The sequence below is a fragment of the Lemur catta genome, chromosome 10, assembly GCF_020740605.2.
Source record: "Lemur catta isolate mLemCat1 chromosome 10, mLemCat1.pri, whole genome shotgun sequence".
In the NCBI taxonomy this organism is placed as follows: domain Eukaryota; kingdom Metazoa; phylum Chordata; class Mammalia; order Primates; family Lemuridae; genus Lemur; species Lemur catta.
This window is the reverse complement of record NC_059137.1, coordinates 85263712-85291162: the sequence shown is the minus strand read 5'-3', so window position 1 is coordinate 85291162 and position 27451 is coordinate 85263712. Positions and strand designations below refer to the sequence as shown.

Sequence of the window (27451 nt, the reverse complement as noted above, 5' to 3'; positions counted from 1 at the left end):
GGATCGTCAATGAAGGACTCCATTTCCTTTGTGCCATGGCTCCATGTGAAGGGAACAATGCTGTCTTTGCTGTCTTACGGCATTTCTTTTTTTAAGCTGATGGCTCCACATTTTTGTGGCAGACCAAGAAGTGTCAGGACTCGCTGAGAGATGCTGTGATTGCCTCACAGTGCTACTTTGTAGACCTGGAGGAGAAGTGAGGCTCCATAGGCAACTGCCTTGGGAGCCCCCAGGTGGCAGGAGCCAGGAGATGGGGGGCTCCTCCCAGCCTGACTGAGCGCAGCCATCTCTGCAGCAGACTCCCTGTGGGGACACAGCTGCTCCCCGCACACCCGAGGATGGACAACCGCTCTTGGTACATTTTCTCAAATGTTAAGCTTATTTTAAAAAACCACACTATACATGTTACTTTTATTTGGCATTTTATACTTAAATTGCTGTATTTATTTTTCATGTCATGAGAGTATATATAATGTGCCATAACTGCATAGACAGCATGTTTTAAGGGTGTGGTTTCTAAAAGTGGAAAACAGCAAATGTTTATATTCAATAAAATTGTGTGCTTTTAAGTGCAGCATCTTATTCCCACACGTTCACTGTTTCGGAACTAGTTGTTTTCCTCTGTGCAAAACAATTTTATCAGGCTTTCTAGAGCAGCTTCTATGCCAAGCAGTCCTAGCAGGGCTCGGAAGCTGAGAGGAGCAGTTTCTATGACTCTGTTCTTGTCAAGTTCTAGGGCTGCAAAGAAAACATAAAACTGGGTAAGAAACTTCAAGCTGGTGGCTTCATGTTTACACCTGGTGTTGGCCTCCCCAAGACCCTTCGCTGCTCCTGACTGGCCACCTGGCACGGGCAGTGCTGGAGGCGGGACGGGGAGGACGAGTGGAGCCTTCACCTGCAGCCGGAGGCGGAGAGGGTGTCGCCCTGTGCATTCAGCCCGGGAGGCCTGGGGCGGGGGTAATCACCTCTCATATGGTTTTTGAGTAATTATTGATAAAAATATTTTTAAAACTGATGTACAAAATACACTACTAAGATTTTCAACCTTTGATTCTTGCTCTGTGAAACCAGATGAAGTAAGTAGGTTGCTCTGTCAGGGACATTGAGAAGTCACCTAGAACACCCACACCCAGAGTCCCTACCTCGCCGGGGGACTTTGGTGAGAAGATCTAACTTTGGCGAAACCTTCCCTTCTTCATCTATTTTTATCTTCCAAATAATTAATAATTCAAACCTGAAAGAGATGTAAAATACATCATTAAGAATTTTTTAAAATCTGATTTAAAAAATTAAACTGTTACAAGCACCTAGTTTCTTATCTGTCTATGCTGGGTTCCCTTGCTCCTAAAGACATCTAGCACAGAGGAAGAAAAAGTGTAGTCAGTTACACAGGAAAATGGAAATTAGAGCCACAGTAAGATACTGCTTTGTTTCCACTACGTTGACAAAAATCAGTACGACAATCCACGTGAAGTACAGCATGCAAAGCAACAAGAACTTATAAATTACCAGTGGGAATATAAATTGATAAACTACTTTGAAAATAATCTGGCATTGATTGATAGAAAGCTGAACACACACCTGCCCTATGACCCAGGAATTTCATTTCTAGGTATATGAGTCCAAGAGAAGCTTGTGTGCTGTGCCGGGGGGCGTGGGCCGGCATGACAAACCCAAATGCTCAAGACCTGAAGGTTGCAGAGAGACATTTTGGTGTATTCATCCACTAGGAGATGAGCAGTGAAAATGAACTACAGCTACATGTGACACCAGAGGAGGCTGATGTTGACAAAGGCTAGTCCCAGAAGCCTGCTTAACAACCACACTATTTTAAGGCTCGAAAACCGAAGTTTTTAGGCATTCATACACGAGTCATAAAAGTACACTCTCATAGATGTATACACATGCACAAAGGCAACCGGATGGCAAATAGTACACGTGGATGGTGGCTCTGGGCAGAGCACGGGACAGGTAGGTGCCCAGGGCCAGCAAAGCCACCGGCTGTGAAGCTGGAGCCCTGAACCTGCTCTCCCCAGTTCTTCCGATTGCTTGGCTTCTTGGGGACTCTCCACTCACCCCTGGCTTACTCCCTTCCATTTCTGAAATCACAGCGTGTTCACCCACATCTCCACCTTCTCCTGGCCACCCTTCCTTGGCCTGCCAAGGGTGCCATGTGAAACTGTCAGGTGAGCATTTTCACCTGGGACAGGTGAGCATTTTCTTCCTGCAGCCCAGCACTTTCTCCCATGCTCTGTGCAGACGTTTCCTCTCCAAGGTAACGTTTACAGAACGTGGTCCACCCCCACTCTCTTCCAATGGGGCACATATCTGGTGTGACTCCACCCATTCCTCCAACTGACGATCTTTAGTTCTTGGTCGGGGGTTTACATTTATCTTCTATTTATACTCTTTAAGAGGAAATGTGGGTCCCATGGCGCCTGTGCAGACTCACCCTGGCCGGCTGGCACTCCGGATCCCCATGCAGTGGGAGGAGGCCCCTTCCAAGAGGTGCACGGTATCCGGGTACTTTTCCTGTGTGGGGAGAAGAAATGGTTACAGATATACGGGGGAGGAGCAAGGGGCCATGGGATGGGTGCAGGGACACTGTTCCAGGTGACTGCCTGAAAATTAGAGTCCGAGTGTCATACGTACCATCTGATGGTGCCAACTGCTTCCTACCATTGCTGGACCCACCCCATTCTAGGTCTTTCCGTGGCCACACAGGCTCCGGGCTCCCACAGTTATCACCTCCCCCAACACTGACATTTTACACAAGCACCATACAACTTTATTCCAGTTTCACCAGTTTTTCCATGCTCCTCCCACCTGAGACAGTTCCTTGGTCTGTGGATGACTGGTCAGGTGACTCCCCAAGCTAAAGGACAGTTTTACTCAGATGGTGTTAGCATCTGACCTTAAAAGCCTTTTGAACTGAGGCTCTGAAGGCTGTGACTGGCCCCTGTCATAGTGGACACTCCTAGTCTGTCCATCCTTAGGACGCATGCGAATGGGCCCCAGCCCACGCATCCTTCCTGGCATGGGCAGGACCCTGCCCAAGTACAAAGACTGTGCCTAGTCGAGGCACCTGGCTCCTACTGCAATAAGGGAAAGTGCATGTTTTGGTAAAACCTTTATGATGAGATCATATACCATTTTAGAATCAAAGACATTCATTCTCTGAAACAGAAATAATGCAGAATTTCACTAACTTCTAGGCTTGCAACTCTAAGGTTTGTTTTCCCCCCATATAATGTGATAATTCTGGGCTTATTTGCTTGTTTCTGTGGCAGCCTCTGGCATACCAGAAGTGACACATTAATTTGGATCATTATAACAACAACAAACAAACAAACAACAAAGCTTGCTTTACGGGAACCCGAACAGAAGATACACATTCACAACTGGTAAGAGTAATAGTGGCCCATCTTCTCAGTTTTTAAAAACTGTCTTTTTGTCTGCTCTTGTGAGAACAGATTGCAGGGGTGATGTGACGTACGTTTGCCATAGGCTCCACTATGAGATGTCGGGTTCCCAGGGCCAGTCTTTGAAAGACACTCTGTCCTTTCTGCCCTCTCAGGGCACCTGATGTAGGAATGGAAGCCTGAGGACGATGCTGAGGCAGATGCAGTCCCACCATGACCAGCACTGCTGTGGCCTCCCCGCGCCTCACGGAAAGAGAGTGAGGTGAGGTTTCACCTGAGAAATGTCGGCCTGACACCCTGTCAGAGAACACGAGACAAGGGAACATGGCTGAATTTGAGGGTGGCAGAGCCTCTTTAGGCTGCAGATACTTGCCAGATTGGACCAGATTAGCTCTGTCAAATGAGGTTGTATGGGGACAAAGATGTGTCACAGCTTTTAAATCAACCGGCCCCTGTATCATGAGCTGTTGCCAGTGTGGGAGGCCAGCGCCTCGCGCACGCAGACCCGACAAAGCGAGGACACATCTAGACGCCAAGCCAAGCTGAGCCAGCCAGAAGCCGGGGGCGGGGGCCGGTGGGGCGGTCGGGGGGGGGAGCGGGTTAAGCTTACAGACAGTTACTAATTTCAGCAAAACAGTTTTGATGAGAAAATATATACCTAAGTGGAAAGTGCTGGTTGATCTTTAAACCACAGGCTCTTCTAAATGAATCACAACTGTATGAGGAACTTAAAGGAGAGCATGTGAACGTGGCAGTTTGGCTTCCAGGCCGTGCTCAGCGGCACACTTGGGACTCCCTGTGATGGCTGGGGCCTAGGCCAGCTCCAACGTGGGGCCCGAGGCTCAGCCTCTGAGTGCGAGGGAGCAGATGGAGCAGATCTGAGCAGATCTCCGCCTCCAAGCGTCTCCTTGTGAACAACAGGAGAGTTTAAATTAGATGCTTTCACTAAAAAATTAAAGTGTACTTTACTCCCTTTAGTTTTTTAAATAAAGTAAAAAGTAGAAATGCTGACATTAGGAAGAGGTGAGGCATTCAGTATGTGTCTCTGGAGAGCTTTTTTGGGATTGTGTACAAAGCCTCTTCATATAAGTTAATAATGTTAATAATGTTGTTCCATTTATCCAGCTTCATTCACTTGTCTGGTAACCTCAACCATTCAGAGCACAACTGAGAAGGTAGCAATTAAAGGCTGATGAACAGCCCAGACGGACAACAGAAAGAATGGCAGCCTGGTTAACGATCACTGACAACTAGAAATACAAAGGGTGGGTCTCACTGACACAAGCGTACAGGCGGCTTTGAAGGAGAAGACAGAAAAGTTGTGAAAATGATGATATAACTAAACACAAAGTGGGCTTGAGGTCATTTGGCATGAGATCAGCACATTTCACATGTTACTATAATTGACATTGATAACAGATGACCAAATCAGCAAGAAAGATTTCAGCTGGACATACTCTGATAGGGCAGAGATATATACGGTATATTTTCAAATACTTTACACACACACACAATTAACTGGAAAATTATAAACATGATCCGGAAAGCACTTTAGACATGTCACATTTTGCGTTCACTATAACTAAGGCCCAGAGAAGGGAAGCATCTGGCCGGGCTCTTGTGGGATCAGTCTTGGACCCCGGGCTCTTCCTAGTGCACCCGAGTGGTCTGCACACCGCTGAGAGTTCTGGTATGTAAAGGAAAATGAAGGGGAAGCCTGTGCTTTCAGGATGCCATCAGGAGGTTGGGACATGGGGCAGATGTCGGGAGGGGAGCGCACTAACTGCTGGAGCCCACAGCCTTCTGAGGCAAAGCTGCCCCAGCGGCTGAGGAATGCTGAGGCTGGGATTCAGATGTGTTTGTTCAGCCGTCCGCCACATGCAGGGAGTCTGCATTCAGGAACCCTCCTGCAGTTCATGATGAAGATGGTGGCTGAGAGAGTGCTGGCGGTTTGATATCCAGCCCAACTCTTACACCTGAGGCCCGGTGTGCTGCTGCAGTGGCTGCTGGGTGCCAGGCCAAGGGGAGTACAATTTTTAATAAAGCTTTACAGAAAGTCATCCTTGTGTTGTTTCAGCGCAATGCCAAAGAGAAACGACTATGTCACTTGCCCCCTCCGCTGTTTCCCACTTAAACAAATGGGAAACCTTGCTTCCTCCCTGCCCTCTGTCACCGCTCCCGGCCACTCCCAGCTCCATTCCTGCCTTCTCCGGACCGCCACTTGCTGCCCTGTGGGAGTTCCAGCAGGGGGCGATGGGACTTGATGTATAATACATCTTGACAGAATCACTCACTGTTCCCAGTTTGGGGACTCTCATTAATAAACATTTACAAGTAATTTTTGTGTGGGCATATGGGAGGTGGGCAGGGCCAGGACACACAGGCTGGTCCCCAAAGCCTAGTCTGATGTCTGTTTGGAAAGGATCACACCGACAGGGAGACCCGTGGCCAGAGTGATGGTGGGGTGGCCTCAGTGTGCTCTGGGGGAGGGGCAGCAGCGCCTGCTGGATGTGGGGGGATGGGGAGCTCCCGACCTTGGGGCAAGGGCATGGATGAGGTGCTGTTTGCCTGGTGAGCAAGGTGGGTGAGCAGAGCAGGACAGGTGGGTTGGGATGATCAGGGCTGGGGGTGCAGCCGAGATAGGGTGGCACAACCGCGGGGAAGCGTGCAGAAATGACTGTGGAAGGGGCAGGCAGCAAAGGCGGGTCCGGGAGCGGGTGGGCAATGGTGTTTGCTGTTGTATGCTGAAATCACCACAGACACGTCTGTTGGGTCTGGTGGACTCGGCAACAACGTAGGGTCTTGGTGGGTGGCTTCACACACAAGACTCCCGAGACAAGTGCGCCAAACTTCAGAAAGGTTTAGAAATGCCTACAGCACGAGCACTTGGAAAAACAATGACTTGCCTCATTTCAAAAAGAAAACTAACAGACGTGCAGTCTGTGCAGACACTGGTCCAGGTTCTTCACGCAGAAAGAGCTCTTCCTTATTTGTCTGTATCATTACTGACTCACAGTTACTCATGTATTCCACAGGCCGGAACCTGTGAAGATCACTGTTGACTGTGACCTGCAACATGCGCAACCCCCCCAGGTGCGAGCCCCTGCAGGCTGCTTCTGACACATCCGTCATTCTTTGAGGCCTTTCCATTCTTTGGCAGCACAAGCTGTTCTGGGCTCATTTTGTACTTGCCCGGTTCTGGATTCAAAGGAGCCAACAATATTTACAAACCAGGGCCTGGGCTGGTTGCTCCTGGAGTTTCATTACTTCTAGAACCCATCAGTGGAAAGAGCCAGGAAAGACACGCTGGTGTGCACACACACGAGCACACCTGCAGCCACTCCACACTCATGTTAAAAACCAACAAGCACGAGCTCCCCGACACCTAGGTCCACCTCCTTTCCATGTCTGTAAATCGCTTTGCCAACTGTGAGAGATCTGCCTCCCTCTGTCCTCAGTGTATCTACTTGTTTGATCAGTCAACTTACAATCTCTGGAGAGTGCCTGCCACCCCCTCACAGCCGCTTCCTCTGCGGGCACATAGTCGCCTCTGCAGATGGCAGGAAAGGAAGAGGGCAGGAAAGACCATTCTCTTAAAAATCTAAAAATATGTACAACATAGAGCTGACACAATGCAGTCATCCATTTGACACTAAGAGATTTTTCTGGGCTGAATACCGGGCTAGGTACCTTGGTCCTTTTGGTCAGAGCGTGTGTGGCGGGTAAATGAGGGCCCGCAGCCCTGTGGGGGAGGTGAGACGGGGTTTTCAGACCCTCGCCAGCTGTAACAAGGGAAGGAGTAGCTATTCTAAGGGCAGTTCTGGAGAAGAAACGCTTTGTATCATCACAATCATTAAGTAACAGAAGCAACCACCGCCAGCACCAGAAGCCCCCTTTGGAAATTTCCTGACTAGCACGACCACCAGAGGAGACAGTACACTCGCTGACACACCATCCAGCTGAAAGTTTAACAAAACCCGCAGGCCACAAAGCTGGACAAAAGGTGCCTGACTTTTAATAATCTTTTGATTACACACAGGATGGAAAGACTGTAATCCCAAGTCTAATTGTGTGGATTTTTAACCAGTTATTCTAGACTATTTATGTTTTTGAAGGGCACATTTCCATGAAGTGATACAAACAGAACTGAATGAAGTCGCTATGTTGCCGAATTACCTCCTATAAACCGCATTACCGTAACTTTCCTGGATGTGGTCCTGAGGATCAGAGACACGCACACAGACCCGGCTATGTTCGCGTCTGCACCAAGAGTCATTTGCTTGGTTAAAAAACAAGGAAGTGCGGCAGTTCTCTGGTCTGACCCTGTGTAGGGGGCAGAAGTCAGAGATCAGACGCCATCAGTGGATGAATGTGGGTGTCCAGGAAAGACTCCTCAGGGGACCAGCACTGTAGGAAGCATCTCAAAAATAACTGGGAACAGCTGAGGAGCTCTGTTAAAAATATTGCTTGTCTGGAGGGAGTTAAAAAATGTGTCCTGAATGTTGCTTAGTAAAACAAACAACCAGAAAAACCTCTATTCCAAGCCCATGGTGGGTCATAAACCTGGGAAAGTTGGAATGTCATCACAGCGCTTTGCTACAGGAGCAAAAACACAAACCTCCCCAGAGGGGAGGGTGGCCTGGCCCAGTCCGGGTGTGACTTGTGGTCATCCTTCTGGTACTGACATCCCAGAGCCCTCCCAGGGGCTTGTGCCAAATGTTCTCCATGTATCCCAGCCCCTGTGGGGCAGCCCTGCCCTCAGCACTTAGCTCATCTCCGGATCTTTGCAGAACAGACCCAGCTGGGAGCTCTGCTTGGCTCTGTCCCCCCTTCCCCCAGCTTTCCTTGTTTGTATAGACTCGGGAAGAATCAGGGAACAAGAGCTGCAAGAGACTCACTTTATTGGAAATATATTCCAACAGCATTCTTAAAACGAAGACTTGGGGAATTTTAATAAACAAACAGCAATGCAAGCATGAATAATTGGCTTGTATCACCAGAAAGAGAGAACCAGAGCAGGGGACAGCAAATGACGGGCTGTAGGCCAAATTCCACATCCCCTTCTTTTTGTGTGGAACCTCAAACTAAAAATGGTTGGAAAAAATTCAAAAGATTTCATGACATGAAAATTATATGAAATTCAAACTTCAGTGTCCATGATAAAGCTTGACTGGCGCACAGCCACACTCATTCAATAGGTACATACAGTCCATGGTTGCTTTTGTGCTATGATGCAGAGCTTGCGGCTGCACAGAGACGACACGGCTGCAAAGCTTAAAATAGTTACTCTCTGGTCATTTGCAGAAGTCATGGACCCTGACAGAGTAGGGGAGGTGGGTCCCACTAGACCCTGGTGGGGGCGAGACTGTGGAGCTCCAGGCAGTTGGGATGTTCATGAGACACAGACAAACCAAGAGAGAGGCTGGAGGTGGCCTCAGGTTTGGGGAGAAACCAGACCATGTTTTGTGCATGAAGAAAAGGCTGGTGGGAACACATCATATTTGTAATATTGTTTTCTCTTGGGAAGTGACCCTAGGAAACAGAAGTAGAGCAAATTAAAAAACAACCATGGAGACCACACAATCAGTCCCGGATGGCAAAGTGATAGTTTAGCCAGGGACTGTCTTTGGAGGGGTTGGTCTGTCCTATGTGGCCTTAGCTCCCAAGCCTGAGATGGACTTTTTTTCTCCTCTTTTCACCCTTCTTGTTTCCGGGACTTCCTTCAGGGCCCAGTTCAGGTGCCATTTCTGCACTTCTGGATAGTTACAAAATGGCTCTCAAACCTCTGGGGTTAAAATTCCAACAGAAATTTCCTATTCTCATAACCATATTTCTTTCTACTTCTTTGTAGTTTTTGTTTTTTCATAGATCATTTTAATTCCATTAACCTAGAAAATTCCTCAAAAAAGCCCTCAGTTATTTTATAATTGAATATTTAAATGTCATTTAACGTTTGTTTGTGATCTTTGATCGTCAGAAGGATTTCTGTCTTGGGAGACAGGAAACAGTGTTCCGAGCTGGCCGTGGGGACAGGAGGATCGGATGCCCTGTCTCCTGATCTTGTTCCAACTGAACCCTTGTGCACATAGTGTACGGTGACACCCAGTACTGCCTTTTCCCATGTCATACATCACGTCACACCCTCAAAGAAAACCAAGACATTTCTGCACTTAATTTCTCCCTCATGGCACATCTTCTGCATTCCCAACCCACTCCCAGACACTCCAGAAATTGCTGTCCCTTTGCTGGTGTGATTATAGAAAGAAGCTCCAAGGAGCAGGGACACTGTGCTGGGGTGTGGGGACGAGGCCAACTCGCCCTTGCATGCCCACATTCTCCCGTTCTCAATCAGAGGGACCCATGGGGGTTGGGGGATGGTGGTGGTGTAAGAGTCAGCCCCTGCCCTCAGCCAGCCCAGACAGAGAGAAGCCCTGGGACTCCACAAAACCCACATACCCAAAGAGCTCCATCTCAAACCAGTTTGCAAACAAACCTTAGCACTTTTTAGGAAATCAAGGATGGAGAGATTATAATGTGAAAGTATGGCTATAAACACCTTGTCTGGAGAATGGAACTAAAAGAAGGAACAAAGGGATGTGGAAATCCTAAAAATGAATAATAAAAGTTATAAATATAATTCTTCACATTCCAATTTTAGGGAGGAATTATGCAAGCAAAATTAGTAATATATATATAGCCTAGAAACATGTACCCTGGAATCAATCTAAAGGCAAATGTACCCTTAAAAGGCCAACTTCCCATTAAGATTACTGGAGAAAACAAATGTCACTTCAGATGGAAATGAATATAAGTGCAGCAGTAGTTTTGTTTTTACAATTGTCATGTGAAACTAATCATGTAGCAACTGTATGCTTTGAAAAGCAATTCAGTTTCTTCCTAGACCACTACTGTGAAAAGATGAGCCTAGCGGGTTTATTTTTAAATAGTCAGAAATGATAATTAAAAAGCTAAATATATACACACATACAAATGTAATGATAAATACTAGAAACTCTTTAGAGATAATTTTACAATTTTCTCTACGTAATTATTAATATTTAATTATAACTGACAGTGAAAGTAATATTTCAGATAGACACCAGAAATTTTATCATTACTAAGGTTTAAACTCTCTCATTATTCCATAAATCTCGAAGTGATGCTGTCCAAAAACATTGAAACTGGTTATAATGTAAAGTTATGGTCTGATTTAATTTTTTTTTCATGCAATAACAGCTATTTTGAGATTGGTGAAGTCTTCAGGTTCTTTATCACAAGACAAATCACTTCTACTCCCATCCCACCCCCTTCACCTTTGCAGCCCCCAGGCACCTGACAAGCACCAGCTCAGTCAATCCCCACAACAGTCCTATGACATCTTTGATTATAATGCTCATTTTAATGAAACTAAGGCTCAGAAAAATTAAGATGCTTGCTCAAGACTACACAACTAGTAAACTGATTCACATCTAAGGCCAACAGATTCCAAATCCTGAGCTCATAAACATTCTACTACCTAACATCTCAAAGTTCAGATATAGTTGTAATGTTAAGGTCAAGTTTTATTACAATCAATTTGTAATAACATACTTCAGTGCTGGTGACTGACTATGGTGGTAGCAGCAAAAACATTTTTGTTGGGTAACAGCTGCCACTGAAAAGTTTGCTCATCCATTCCCAATCTAGTGCCAGGTATGAATAAGCCAAGTCTCAACCTTAAAGAGCCCTGATCTAGTAAAGGAAACCTCCTGGGCCTTATTTTTTTAATTAAAACTCCTTAGTTTTCTTTCTAGAGGAAGGGTATTAAAAAGCCATGGTGGGGCCCAGAGTCCAGAACCTCTCTGGCTCATTCTGTCTTTTTTCGACAGGCTGCTGTCATGGGGGAACAGAAGTGGGGGTGGAGGAGAGCCTTTCTGTCTGTTGTATAGATTTCCGATGAATTCTTTTCCATCCTCATCCCTACTTTCAGAGGTACTTGATGCCTCTCATTTTGGAGCAGATTGGAATTCTACAGAACAAATCAGCCTTCTTCAAGGCTTATTCTCTGGTCTTAATCAAATACCACACTCTCATCTGCTTCCTAGCTTCCAATATTTTATTGCCGACTTCTTCCCACCTATTCTTTATCTATACATTTGTATCCTTTAGAAACCTCTTTACTGCCATTTTAGAAAGGTTTTGGCAGGGTGTCTGATAAATGCTGCATGTTTCAATCTGCCATTTTTTGAGGACTTTCATGTTTAAAAATATTTTTAATTTTCTCTCATAATGAATAGTTTGGGCATAGACTTTAAAGTTCATCATCTAATCTTTGACAAAGCAGACAAAATCATACACTAGGGAAAAGAATCCTTATTCAATAAATGGTGCTGGGAAAATTGGATAGCCACATGTAAAAGACTGAAACAGGATCCACACCCCTCACCTCTCACAAAAATCAACTCATGGTGGATAACAGACTTAAACCTAAGGCATGAAACCTATAAGACTTCTAGAAGAAAATGTTGGAAAAACTCTTATAGACATTGGCCTCGGAAAGAATTTATGAAGAAGACCTCAAAGGCAATCACAGCAACAACAAAAATAAATAAATGAGACCTGATCAAATTTAAAAGCTTTTGCACAGCCAAGGAAACTATCACAAGAGCAAACAGACAACCTATAGAGTAGGAAAAAGTCTTCGCATGTTACACATCTGATAAAGGGCTGATAACTAGAATCTAAATAGAACTCAGGGAAATCAGCAAGAAAAAAATCAACCCCATTAAAAAGTGGGCAAAGGATACAAACAGAAACTTTCCAAAAGAAGACAGACTAGTGGCCAAAAAACATATGAAAAAATGCTCAACAACTCTAATCAAGGAAATGCAAATCGAAACCCCAATGAACTATCAGTTAACTCCAGTGAGAATGGCTTGTATCAAAAAGTCCCAAAATAATAAATGTTGACGTGGATGTGGAGAGATAGGAACACTCATACACTGCTGGTAGGACTGCAAACTAGTACAACCTCTGTGGACAGTAATATGGAGATACCTCAAAGAGCTACAAGTAGAACTACCATTTGATCCAGAAATCCCATTACTGGGCATCTACTCAAAGGAAAAAAAGACATTCTATAAAAAAGACATCTGCACTAGAATGTTTATAGCAGCACAATTCACAATTGCAAAGATGTGGAAACAACCCAAGTGCCCATCAATACATGAGTGGATTAATAAAATGTGGTATATGCCATGGAGTTCTACTCAGCCACAAGAAACAATGGTGATCTAGTTCCTCTTGTATTATCCTGGATAGAGCTGGAAGCCCATTCTACTAAGTGAAGGATCCCAAGAATGGAAAAACAAGCACCACACGTACTCACCATCAAATTGGTATTAACTGATCAACACTTAAGTGCATATATAGTAATAACATTCATTGGGTGTTGGGCAGATAGGAGGCGGGAGAGGGGATGGGTATATTCACACCTAATGGGTGTGGTGCACACCGTCTGGGGGATGGACACGCTTGAAGCTCTAAGCTCTGACTCAGGTGGGGCAAGGGCAATATACATAACCTAAACATTTGTACCCCTGTAATATGCTGAAATAAAAAAAGAATTCAAGGTTCAAATAACATTTAAATTATATTTTATAAATAAAGCCAATGATGTATGTCCAAACTTGTACTTTAGAGTCCTATTTTAAATGCTTTCAGTTTTTAAAAATGGGAGAAAATAAACAAACCATGAAGTCAACACGTCCTTAGGAAAAGAGCAACCCCCCACTTCTAGGACGAAGAAAAACAGGGCATCAATAACTTACATAAATGAAAGTTTAAATGGTTGAAATTGTGTATTATAGCAAGAGCTGATGGTTAAGGAAAAATAAAATGAATACTGGGCAAGAGAATTAAAACCTGAGGGGGGATGAAAAGCCACAAAGAAATAGTCTAAAGGACAATAAAAATTTATTCTATTTTCATAGTAGTTCTAGTTTTGAAAGATCTTTAAAATATTGAATCATAGAATACTTTTATGAGGCAGGAATAAAAAATTATGCCTGTTTTAAAAAATAAGAAGAACATGGCTCCAACGTCCCAGAGCCAGTAGTAGAAGGAGTTGAGCTGAGTCACCTGCTCACAATGTCTTTCTCGAGACAGATTTTAGGTTACCTGTGATCCAGTTAAGGCTGATTAGAATGGAGATAGATCAGAGGTGACTTTACCCTGAAACTAATAAAGTTGAAACTTCAGGGACCCTCCTTGCATGGGCTTCCTCCAAGGCCTTACCTCTCTTTTTCTTAAATAAACTTTATTTTTTAAAACAGTTTCAGACTGACAGAAAAATTGCAAAGGCAGAGTCCCTACATATCCCATACCTAGTTTCCCCTATTATTAACATATTAGTGTGGTCATTTGTTACAATTAATGAACCAATATTTCTGTATCATTATGATAACTGAAGTCCATACTTTATTCAGATTTCCTTAGTTTTTACTTAATGTCCTTTTTCTCTTCCAGGATTCCCATCCAGGATAGCACATTATATTTGAGATTAGTGAGAAAGGTAGCAAAGTTTACCTAGATTCTTGCTTTTCCACATTTTCCCTTTAGTATTATGCTTGGGTGTTTTAATAAGTGGCTTCCATTTAAAGAATTTTAAGAAACAATGTGTAGTTTTATTTGGCTCCTAGAATAACACTCGCCTTATAGTCTGGCCACAGACCACATAATCCAGCTCCACCAAGCGCTAATCACTGTTCATCTTTATTGTTGGCCCAGGCAGGAGGAAGGAACCAGCTTATTATGGGCTTGACTTAAAAACTCAAAACAGATAACAGGAGAGCAGTAAACACTGGTCTTTCCTTTATTCATTTCTCTACAGATCATCCATGAGTGGGCAAAACAGATCTTTTAACTATTTATATATCAACACAGAATAGCTCTTAAATAGGGGGAAATGAGGGCAGAAGGAAAGAAAATCCTTTGCTGTCCTAAAATGGCTTTATTTTCCTAGATTGAGTAACCCTTAGAAAGAGTATTTCAGGTTCACCCTATCCATGGCCTGCACGACATGATAAGTTTGGATTGACTCATTCATTCATTCAAAACGATTTTATGGAAGGTCTCCTATGTGTGAAGCCATGGTGGACTGTCAGGGGCCTGTTCTCCTTTGCCCAATGAGTAAAGGAGATACCTCCCCTCTTCTGATGAAAAATCCTGCTCACCTTTTCCCAGGACCCAGCTCCCCACAACACAGCACTACCATACCTTACACACAGTGCATGGCCCCCTTGGCCAGCCCTCTTGCTCCCTGGGATTGAGAAGTAGACACTGGGAGATGATGCGGGGGCTGCTGAGAGGTTCACAGCAGGAGAGAGAAGCCACCATGCCAAGGGCCAGCAACTTTTGATTGTTTGAACTACTCCAGCCCTCCTACTATCTGCAGGAGCCACTACAGTTCCTTTTTTTTTTTGTTTAAGCCACTGTAAATTGGGCTTCTGTCCCGTTTTTTATCACTTGTATTGAAAGAGCCCTAATAGAAAACACAGGCACAACATTAAACGCTGGCATATACTGATGAACCAAATAATCATTGTACATTAGGGAAATGCAAACTGAAACCACAACGGTATGTCATGACATTTAGACTCAAATGGCTAAAAGCGATTGACAAACCCAGTGTTGAAACAGGTGTGAGGAAGTGGAACCATACACTGCTGGTGAGAATGTAAACTGGCACAGTTACTTTGGAAAACTATTGGCAACATATACCAAAGCTGAACACAGGCAAACCCTGTGTTTCAGGAATTCACCCAACAAAGCTGTACATGTGTTGACGCGCTCATAGTGTTACTGTTTATAATGCCAGAACCAAGAAATACCCAGGAATGGTAGGATAGGTGAATACTTTGTGATATCCACACAATGGAATACTGTTCACCAATGAGATGAATGATGCAAAGTTACACACAACATGGATGAACCTCACAAACACAATGTGGAGCAAAAAAAGGCCGACACAGAATGCCACATACAGCCCAATTCCATCTATGTCAGGTTATCTGGAGCTGGCTGGCGGACCCTAGAAGCCAGCAGGGTGCTTGCTCTTGGTAGGGGAATGAGTGGAAGGGAGCAAAGGGGTTTCTAGGGGCTGCTCATGCTCTGTTTCTTGATCTGGGTAGTGGTGTTATAAGTATTTTTTGTGAAAAATTATCAACCTGTATATATATGATATAAGCCCTTTTCTGTATCTCTATTTCAACAAAAGGTTAAAGAATAAAGACTGCATCCCTGGCCCATGAAGCATAAAACTTGGAGGAAAAGATAGATAATAAGTAAATAAACCAAATAAACTAAATTTTTCATAAAAAAGTTGTGATAAATGCCAAGATGCCTCTTCTTTGCTGTTACCGTTCCAGGTTCAAGAATGCTTTTTCTTTTTCTCATCAGGAAGCTCTGTAGCCATCTTGGTGACATTACTTCTTGTCTCTGGATCTTTTCTAGCTCTGTCTTATCTATCCTAAAGGACAGTCGCCATAAATGCATGAAATATTGTACGCAGATTCTCCAGGATTTGGTACAAAGAACATGCTGTCTATTTCATTTCCCATGATCTTCCTGGGTTAAGACTAGCAATCTGCAAACCTTTCTTAACGCTGTGGCACCTGGAATGCTGTCCTGGGGAGCACTCAGTATGTCTTTTCTTGGATCAGGATGGACATGCAAGGGTATATCTTTCAATAAGTATGTTTTGTATTTTTTTCCTCTGGAGGTCTTACCTTATGCACAATGATTTTTGATTATTTTTCAGTGTGCTCCAAATAATGCTTTCAGTGTGTTCCCATTCTCTTGGTATTTCAGTGTGTGGAAATGCTTAATGTTATCTGAAAATATGGAGATTCTGACTCTCTCTTGGCTCATTTCTTCAAAACTTCAATTTCTTAATACTTCTCTACCCTGAAATTGTGGTCCACATCATGATTTTGTTCAACTAGAATTAGTTGTATCACGTTTGAAAAATATGGGCCAAAAGCTGCAGCTTAGAAATCTTTGTTACATGAAGATATTAGTTGTAGACATTTATTTTAATGTTTCTGAGCTTTTTACTTATCTTCCAAAATCTGCTTCTATTAATAATTCAACTAACTTGCAAGTGTAAATAACACTTGAAGAAACATATTAATTTCCAGAAGCCACGGGTGACCAAAGAAACGGAAAAGGATTGTACAGTTCTTAGATTTAGTTGGAAATAGAGAGATGTTATGTTTAAGGGACGGCCAGGGAGGCTTGCATAACAACTGCCTAACTGTGATCCTGGGGCCCTGGCCAGCAGGAGGAATGGAAACAGAGTGTGTGGGCCAAGACAGTCAAGCTGCCTGTTTTTTTTCTTAAAGACAAAACAGCTAAAGGACAGATTCCAATTTCCTAAAAGTTATATTTTAGCCTCAGACAAATATAAATTCTATGCTATTTTTCAAATCAAGTATCTTTAAGCTTAGCATTTATTTACACATTTGTAACCGAAAGAGGATTCTTTATTTACAAGTGCCATAAGCACTGAATACTAACCAGATGTGTTTTATGGTGTCTTATAAAGCAAGAAAATGCACAGAGAAGAAACTAGAGTTTGAAAAAAAATCTTAGAACAAGTAGTTAATTTATGTTAACAGAACTAAAGGAGCTGAAAGCCCTGTGTTGAAATGTGCCTCACCACTGACACAACATTAGAGAATTTGTTCAACAAGTGCCTGCCCTTGCCTTCCAAGAGCATTTGCAAATATCTTTGAGTCTTTTATGTTCTACATATTTTGTATCTGAACGTGATAATCATGTTCTCATAAAATACTCCTAAATGACAGACTTATGCTGACATGTTATGGGCCTGTGAAATCATTTAACTAATTGGAGCTTCCAGGGAGGAAGGTGCTTAACTGAAACATGCTCCTCCTGAATAGCCAGTCCTCACATTCTTAGCGAGAAGAAATAATCAGACCTTTTTTTGGGAGGTGAGGAGGAGCAGGGATGATACCATGTGTGTAGTTTGTGTTTATCAGATAAATACACTATTTTCAACATATTAAAAATATCATAATTAAAAGTTGGATAAAAATTGATAAAGAGGAAATGTGAACATATGTTTATATTCAATTTAAATTACTAGACCTGGTGAGATAAGGTAGTTTAGAAAGGCATTTGACAACAATTTGAACTATCATAAAAAGCTCAAAATAAAATAGTTCTAAATACAAAACAGATCTGTAGGATGCTTAGTTTGAAATCTTCCTTAAAAGCATAAAGAATCACTTCACATCCATTTGAATAACTATAATAAAAAGGACAGACAACAATAAGTGCTGACGAGAATGTGGAGAAAGCGGAACAGCACTATTGGCAGAGCCAACACGTATGAGAATGTCAATGTAATTTTAAGAACGTGAAATGGTACAGTCATTTTGTAAAACAGTTTGGTAGTTTCCTTTTTTTTTTCTTTTTTAATATCCTTCATAAATTCTAAAATGGTACATTCACATATGAAGCAGAGTTATAATTGTTCCTTTAAATTTCTTACTAATGCAGGTATTTTATTTGTTCACAGCCCACATATATTCACTTCCCATGAGAGCCTCAAACTAGACATTTACTATCGATCTCTCCTCTTCCTATATTCCTAATGCTGGGGCTCAATATGGGAATTTCTCCCAGGAAAGCGTGGCTGGAGAGACACAACCTCTCCTAAGGTTACCCGATCCTTTTTTCAACCTAACCTAGTACCCCTTTTCACACAGAATCCTGTCATTTGAATCTTTCTGGACTGGGACAAAGCAACTGAGAGTATGAGACAAGGTAACATTCTTCTTTCCTCAAAAAAATGGTTCCCTGAGCCCATATCCTGGGGGTTGTGGGATGGAGGAGAAGGTACAATGAAGAGTGACTTTTTAAAACCCAAAGCTGCTCTCTTTTTTATTTTATACTTAGGTGAAATTTACATAAACATAAAATTAACCATTTTTAAGTGATCAATTCGGTGACATTTATACATTCTCAGTGTTGTGCAACTATTACCAATATCTACTTCCAAAACATTTTTGTCACTCCAAAATAAAAGTGGTACCCATTAAGCAGTTAATCCCAATTCCCGCTTCCCCTGGCTCCTGGCAAGTACCACCCATCAATTTGATTTCTGTTTCTATGGATTTATCTATTGTGGATATTTCATATAAATGGAATCACATAATATGTGACCTTTTGTGTCTGGCTCCTTTAATATAACAAAGTTTTCAAGGTTCATCATTCCATTTTCAAGGTACTTCATTCCTTTTTATGCTCGTATAATATTCCATTGCATGTAAATACCACAATTTGTTTGGCTCCTTTTATAATTTCTGTTTCCTTACTGATATTTTCATTTTGTTCACACATTGTCTTCCTGGTTTCCTTTAGCTCTTTAAGCATATTTAAGACAGTTCATTTAAAGTCTTTGTGTAGTAAGTCCAATGTCTGGGCTTCCTCCAAGATGGTTTCTGCATATTTATTTTTTTTCCCCATGAATAGGCCAGTCTTTTCTGTTTCTTTCTATGCCCTATATTTTTGATGTTGAAAACTGGGCATTTTGAGTACTAGAATGTGGTGACTCTGGGAATCAAAATCTCCTCTATTCTCAGGGTTTGCTGTTGTTGATTGCTGAGGACTATAGTTGTCTATTTAGCTACGTTTCCAAACCATTTTTGCAAAGACTGTATTCCTGCTTGTGTGTGATCACTGAAGTCTCTGTTCTGTTATCTCATTCATCAGCCAGTGGCCTGACAGAGATTTCCTTAAATGCCTGGAGCCCAAAGGGAAAGAAAACAAAATTCTACTCTCTTGGTCTTTGAAGTTTGGCTCTCAGGTGGACACTCCTTCAATGCTAAGGCAGTCTGCCTACAATTCTGCCTTAGCTTTCACTCCCTACTTGCTCCACCAGAGGTAGAAGCATAGCTTCCTCTCAGGTCTTTTCTGAGCATGCATGTTGCACTCTCTGTTTTCCCTGGTATATGCAGTGGCCTTTCTAAGCCCTTTATTCCCCCAAGAAACTTCCCCCACAGCCTCTTCCTTCCAGGGTTTTTGGATCTATCTGCTGCTTGCTCTGTCCTCCATCCCTTGCCCCTGGCAGGCATGCATAGTATATAACTTTAAATCTTTTTACAAATGCTGCCACTTCCCAGAAATCTACGCCAGCCCAAGGGGTGGTGGTGACAGACACAAGGTCAACTTCAGTACTGGTCCCTTCAGGAACAGGTCAGAATACACAACCATAGTCTTTTTTTTTTTTTTTGAGACAGAGTCTCACTCTGTTGCCCGGGCTAGAGTGCCGTGGCGTCAGCCTAGCTCACAGCAACCTCAAACTCCTGGGCTCAAGCGATCCTTCTATCTCAGCCTCCCAAGTAGCTGGGACTACAGGCATGCGCCACCATGCCTGGCTAAATTTTTTCTATATATTTTTAGTTGTCCAGATAATTTCTTTCTATTTTTTTAGTAGAGCCACGGTCTCGCTCTTGCTCAGGCTGGTTTCGAACTCCTGAGCTCAAACGATCCACCCGCCTCGGCCTCCCAGAGTGCTAAGATTACAGGCGTGAGCCACCACGCCCAGCCACAACCATAGTCTTTTAAGAAGGTTTGTATTCACTCCCTGGCAACAGCAAGCCGCAACAAGAACATGGGCTACTATTGTCATAGCTGCCACTGCCTCTCTGGGGAATGACAGATGATAGGCAAGTCAAGACATCACAATACTTTTCACTGGAAATCAGCTGTCTCTTCTTCACCAAGCACTCCCTCAGTTGTTTCAAGTATCTGATTAGATTACAGAGTTCCAATAATGTTTATTCTGTCAATTTTGGACAGTTTATGGTGGTTTCAGTGGCGGTACTGATTCTTTGAGCGCCCTACTCTGCCATTTTCTGTGACATCACCTTGGTTTGGCAGTTTCTTAAACTGTAAACACAAGCTTGCCATACAACTGGCAATCCCACTTCTAGGAATCTAACCAAGAGAAATGAAAACATGTCCATACAAAGACTTGCACATGAATGCTCACAGCAGGTTCATTCATTATAGACAAACAAGTTCATACAACCCAAATTCCCACCAACTGCTGAATGGATAGTCAACTATCAAAAATGGAGTCAGATTCTTGATTTTCTATCATTCACGAATCTCCAAAATTATCCTCCTAAAACATGAGTGATTTCATGTTACCATCCCCCTCAAAAATATAAAGTGATTTTGTTAGAGCCTAGAATAAAGACTAAATTTCTAAAATGTGGAACTTGAGGTCCTCTGTGAAATTTCCCTAAACTTGCTTTCTAGCCTGTGCTTCTAACTTTACTCCAGTTCCAGTAAACGGTCTTCCTTCCAGCACCTGTAAAAATTTTTGTCATTCTACTCAAATGCCCTCTATTCAGGAAATCTCTCTGCTTCTTCTTATATGTCCCTATATAATTTGTGCATTATAGCAATCACTTGTAATTACAGTAGGTGCATACATTTGTTGCTTCAACTAAATATTGATGCAACTATGTAACATCTAATTTGGTAAGAGTACCTTACTCACTTTGAACTGCTAGCATAGCCTAGGTATTATATAGTAGGTATTTGGTAAACATTTGACGACTTCATGAATGTGTATAACCTACAAATAAAAAATCTAAAGAATATTAGAAGAGATTTAGTAAAACTAGGAAGTATGGGAGAATCATCCAGACATAAATTTAAACAAATTAAAAATAGGGAAATTTTATATAGATGTTTTATAATAACATAAAAGCTCTAGAGGTTTAGGACAGACACTTGGCCCAAAGCAGAAGCAGCTACTGTAATTCCTCACACATAAGTGCCTGCTGAATGAACAATATGACTAATTGGTAGAAACAAACAACGAAAAAAAGAAAACACTGAGCTCCTACACTGAGCCGACAATGTGTGAAACACATACTTAGGTGAAACCCTCATCAGACTTTGGGAAGCAAAGAGTAAATGGAACAAAGCCAACACATGCTGGGAGTCACTGCCAGGAGCTTGCTTGTGTGGAAAGAATTTGTATTGCTGCAGATGGGAGTCATTTGAATGGTGCCTCATGAAATGGGCCAGGCTGGGCCTGGGGGAAGGTAGTGGTGAAGTGAGGCCGGGTTCCTGAGAAAATATGAGGAAGTGGAACTAATCACTGCAGTTTGACTCAGTCTTTGATTCATATTTGACACAGAGTACAATGCATGCATAGGGCTTGAGATGGTTCAAGAAACTGAACTGAGGAGAGCCATCAAATCATAGACAGAAAGCTTAGGTACCGCTATGTACAAAGCCATTGCTAACCCTCCCCTCCAAAGGCATAAATAAGCCATTTTCAGCAAGTAAACATTCAGACTTCACTTTTGCTGTTCTGAATTACAGACACGAAATGGCAGACCACTATAAACGGATGATGGCACAGCTCCTCCAGCTAGCATGCTGGTGATTTTATAGTCAAAATATTGTTTGGTTCACTAAAGCCTGGTTGAAATTAGTCAATTTAAAAGCAAAACAACTCTTAGCCACTGAGGACTTTAAGTATGTTAGGACTAATAGTTTTAAACTACCCTCCAAAAAAAGAAGGAAACAATCCACCACTCTGTAATTTAAATATATATTCACAAAAAATGTGAAGAATGAAATAAGGCACTACGGTCTTTGAACCCTGTATATAATTAAAGAACAATTCTCACGAGACAGAGCTAAAATTGTATAAGATTCCTGTAATCACTTATACAAATATTTCGTAAATGAATCAAACTAAAAGAAAATAATACTGACAGATAAAAGCTACAAGGCTTGCACTAGGTTACATAGCAAAGCATTCCAACAATCTAAAGATGTTTTCTTCAGGAAGTAAAGATAAATACATGTTGATTGATGAAAGTTATATTAAACATTAATAAATTTTCTCTTTGATGCAATGGCTTTACATGAGATAGTCTACATATATATATATATATATATTTTTTTTTTTTGCTGAACTACCCTATATCACCACCACCCAGCCATGTTTGTACAAGCAGCACTTGATGAACCTATGGATCATAAGTGATAGGACCAGGGGTGGACACATGACTCAAGCTGACCCAGTATGTCTGTCTTGGAGAAACCTGAAATTGAGAGCCAGATCACCAATCTGGGAAGTTGCTTGAACTGAGAATATACAGATGGGTCGTTTGGCCATGTGATTATCAAGACAGTGAAGGCTGTTCTGCAGAAGACAACATCTTTTGAGAGAGGAGAATGAAGCAGACTTACAGAAAGAAAATGGGATAAGGCAACACAAAATTCCAGAAAAAGAAAGCAAGATAGAGAGCCTGAAGACTGCGTGGACCATGAGGGCATCCCCATTCCTGGTCGTAGGCCCTAAGGAGTCTTTCTACCCTTTGAGATGAGGATATTCTTCAGGTCCTTCTAATATATCCTCTTGTATAATTGGCCTTATTTGAAGTGGGTTTCCGTTATTTGCCACCAAAAAGCCTTAACAACCACAATGATCATTCAATTCTATTATGCGGTGACAATGAGGAATGTGGAATGGGGATGGGAGATTATTTTGCTCCAGAAAGACTGTCTAGGACATTATGATTGAATATAGATAATAAAAGAGAGGGCAGAATTTGGTTCCAAATTATTTGTTGTTTGCTTTTGGTCAATCTCCAGAGTGCTAAGCAGTTATTTTTTAAAAATAATTTTTCCAGTTTCATACTTGTTTTCTCGGAAAGAGGCTTACTGACCTCTTTATTCTGCCACAGATGGAAGTCCCATCACAACTGACTTTTGTAATTGTCTTTCAAACTTTTTTCTTCTTTGCCTTTATTAATTTTTAAAAAAAGTTTTTCTCTATTAGTCGAAAAGTTACATACACTATTTCTGTTCTTTAAGTGGTTACCTAAGATATTTTATCATGCATACTCATCAAAGTCTAAATAAGTCCATGTCTCAGTACTCCTCATGAACACAGGAATTTAGAACATTTTAATTTCAATCAACCTTGTATTGTGTATTTCAAAATTCTAACTTTAAAAAAATAACCCTCATGTGACATTAGTATGGTTTTATTATATAGTCACTGTTTGACATATTTACCATATTCTTTGTTTCCTCTTTATTCCTTGCATCTCAAAACTTCCTCCTTGGATCATTTTCCTTCTACCTGAAGATTATACTTTCATTCTACAATGTGTGTCTCTTGGAAGTAAACTCTTTCCATTTTTATTTATCTGACATTGAGACAGAGATTATTCACTGGGTATAGGAAGTTTGGTATTATTTTCTCTGAGCATATTGAGGCTATCAGTTGATTGCTTTCTGGTTTCCATTGCTGCTGTTGAAGGGTTGAAGAGTTTGCCAATATATCCAATCCATTCCCTCTCCCTGCTTTAAAGATCTTCTCATCTTTGGTAACTCCATTATAATGTGTTCAGGTATGAATTTCTTTATATTTTTGTTTGGCTTTTATTGGGTTTCTCGAAACTAGATTTTTTAAAATGTATAAAATACATCGTACAGAATGCAGAAAAAAGCATAAAATGTAATATGGCTTAACAGAATTTTGCCAGCACCCTAGGAGCCCCCTGGCATTCTTCCTCCCCATCATGCACCTTTCATGTTCCCTTTTTTCCTCAAAAAGTAACAACTATCTTGATTTTTATACAAATTCCTTCTTTGTTTTTCTTTTCTTTAGATTTTTTCCACTTAATCATGCAACCCTAAACATGATAGTTTAGTTTTTGCTTGTTTGTAAGCTTTATGTATATAGAATCATAAAACATAAATTTTGTTTGGCTTCTATTGTTTAGTATCTTGTTTGGGGGATTCATCCATAATGTTGTATGTAGCTCTATGTTGTTGGTGCCCTTCAGTTCTAAATGGTATTTCATAATAAGAATATATCACAATTTGGTATTTTTCCATTCTGGTAACAAACATTTGGGTTATTTCAAGTTTGGGGCTATTACAAATAATGCTGTGGTGGCATTCTTGTGCATGTTTCTTGATAGATATGTGTACATGTTTCTTTGGGATATACACCTAGGGATATGTGTATCTTCAAATTTTATAGATAATATCAAAGTGTTTGTATCAATTAGTGTCCCACCAGCAATATATGAGAATACCTATTGTTCCATATCCTAATAATTGGTACAGTTAGTCTTTTTAATATTAGCCATTCTGGTGGGTATGCTGTAGAATCTCATAATTATTTAAAATTGCTTTTCCTTTATTTTACTAATGGACTTAACTTGTTTACTGGCCATTTAAATTTTGGGGTTTTCTTGGTGAATGGTCTGATCAAATTGCTTGTCCACTTTTCTAATGGATTTTTTGTCTTTACCTGCCAGACATACTACTTATGACTTTTGCCACTTAATGTATCTAAGACATATCCTGTATCAATAAATAAAAGTTGAATTCATTTTTTAAAGCAATAAGGTAAGCCATTGCATAGACATACAATATACTGTAATTTAAAAAATTTTATTGTGGAAAAATACAGATAATTTAAAATTAATCATCTTAACCACTTTTAAATATATAGTTCAGTGGTATTAAATACATTTATAATGTTGTACAACCATTCTCACCATCCATCTCCATGACTCTTTTCATCTTGTAAAATTGAAACTTTATACCTATTAAACACTAACTCCCCACTTCTCCCTCCCTCCACCCCTGGTAACCATCCTTCTTTCCAATTTAGACTACTCTTAATATCTCATATAAGTGGACTCATACGGTATTTGTCTTTTTGTGATTTACTTATTTAACTTAGTATAATGTCCACAAGGTTCATCCATTTTATAGCATATGTCAGAATGCCCTCCTTTTTAAGACTGAATAATATTTCATTGTATGGATATATCACATTTTGCTTATCCATTCATCCTTTGATAAATACTTGGATTGTTTAGAATACTAGCTATTGTCAATAATGCTGCCATTAACATGGATGTACTATCTCAAGACCCTGCTTTCAATTTTTCTGGGCATGTAGCCAGGAGTGAAATCACCGATCATATGGTAATTCTATTTTAATTTTTTGAAGAACCACCATACTCTTTTCCACAGTGGCTGTACCAGTTTACATTCCTACCAACAGTGCCCAAGGGTTCTAATTTTTCCACTTCCTCACCAATACTTGTTATTTCTGTTTTTTGGACAGTAGCCATTCTAATGGGTGTGAGGTGGTATCTCATTGGTTTTTGTTTTTTGGTTTTTTTGAGACAAGGTCTTACTCTGTCTCCCAGGCTGCAGTGGCGTGATCATATCACTGACTTCAACTCTGGGGCAAGTGATCCTCCTGCCTCAGCCTCCCACTTAGCTGGGACTACAGGTGCATGCCACTATGTCTAGCTAATTTTTCTATTTTTAGCAGAGATGGGGGACTTGCTCTTGCTTAGGCTGGTCTCAAACTCCTGACCTCAAGCAATCCTCCCATCTCAGCCTCCTAGAGTGCTAGGATTACAGGTGTGAGCCACCACACCTGGCCTGTAGTAAATTTTAAAATCAAGAACTGTGAGTCCTCCAGTTTTGTTCTTTTTGCAAGATTGTTTTGGCTATTCAGGGTCCTATAAGATTTCATATGAATTTTATTTATTTTTATTTTATTTTTTTTTGAGACAGAGGCTCATTCTGCTGCCCTGGCTACAATGCAGTGGTGTCATAGCACACTGCAACCTCAATCTCCTGGGCGCAAGAGATCCTCCTGCCTCAGCCTCCCAAGTAGCTGGGATTACAGGTGCGCGCCACCATGCCCCGCTAATTTTTCTATTTTTAGTAGAGACAGGGTCTTGCTCTTGCTCAGGCTGGTCTTGAATTCCTGGCTTCAAGCAATCCTCCTGCCTTGGCTTCCCAGAGTGCTAGGATTACAGACGTGAGCCACCACACCTGGCCTGAGATCTTTATTTCTTCATGTAGCTTTGAGTTACTCTCTAGGGTCCTTTCATTTCATCCTGTAGGACTCTCATAAACACTTCTTGCAGGCAGATATAATGGTAACAGACTCCCTCAGCTTTTATTTATCTGAGAATGTCTTAATTTCTCCCTCACATTTGAAGGACAGTTTTACCAGATATTGCATTCTTGTTTTTTTTCTTTTAGTGATTTGAAAATGTCATCCCACTGCCTTCTGCCTTCTAAACTTTCTAATGAGAGATCTTATTAACGATGCCTTATATGGGACAAGTTGCTTCTCTGTTGGTGCTTTCAAGTTTTTCTCTTTGTTTATGGCTTTCAAAAGTTTGATAATAAAGTGTTTCAGTGTGGGTCTCTGAATTCTTCTCATTTGGAGTTCATTGACCTTCTTGGATGTTTATATTCATGCTTTTCATCAAATTTGGGAAGTTTTTAGCAATTAATTGCTCAGATATTCTTTTGCCCCTTTCTTCTGAGACTCCTTCAATGTATCAGTTGGTCTTTTTTATAGTCACACAGTTCTGTTATGCTCCATTCACTTTTCTTTAGTTTTTTTTTTTTCTTTCTGTTGCTAAGACTTGATAATTTCCATTGCCTTACCTTCAAGTTTGCTAATTATTTCTTCTGGCTGCTCAAATCTGTCTTTGAACCTCTCTAGTGAATTTTTCATTTCAATTATTGTAGTTTTCAGCTCCACAATTTCTTTTTGGTTTCTTTTTAGGTTTTCTATCTCTTTATTGATATTTCCATTTTGTGTATACATAGTTTACTTGACTTTCTCCACATCTTACTTTAGTTATCTTAGCATCTTTAATACAGTTTTTAAAAATCTTTGTCTAGTAGATCTGCCATCAAGTTGTTTTCATGGACAATTTCTGGTGATTTTCTTTTTCCTTTGAGTAGGCCATACTTTCCTGTTTCTTTGTATGCTTTATGATTTTATTGTTAAAAACTGGATATTTGAATCTAATAACGTGGTAACATTGGGAATTTGGTTCTCTTCCTTCCCTAAGGTTTGCTGTTTTTATTTTTTAAAATTATTTTTGTTTTGTTAATTGTCGTAGACTGTCTCTGTG

The 27451-nt window shown here is 41.2% G+C and overlaps 1 protein-coding gene across 2 annotated transcripts in view; it reads right to left on the bottom strand.

The window, feature by feature from the left end:
* Nucleotides 1–405: 405 nt before the first annotated feature.
* Nucleotides 406–27451, bottom strand: part of LOC123646337 (centromere protein P) — a 239244-nt gene continuing 212198 nt past the window's right edge. For both annotated transcript variants that reach the window (XM_045563162.1, XM_045563163.1), the window contains exons 6-8: nt 2453–2532; nt 1143–1234; nt 406–738 (exon numbers count right to left, since the gene is read on the bottom strand). In XM_045563162.1, coding sequence (XP_045419118.1) covers nt 608–738; nt 1143–1234; nt 2453–2532 — 303 coding nt within the window. In that variant the 3' untranslated portion in view covers nt 406–607. The remainder of the gene's footprint in view (nt 739–1142; nt 1235–2452; nt 2533–27451) is intronic.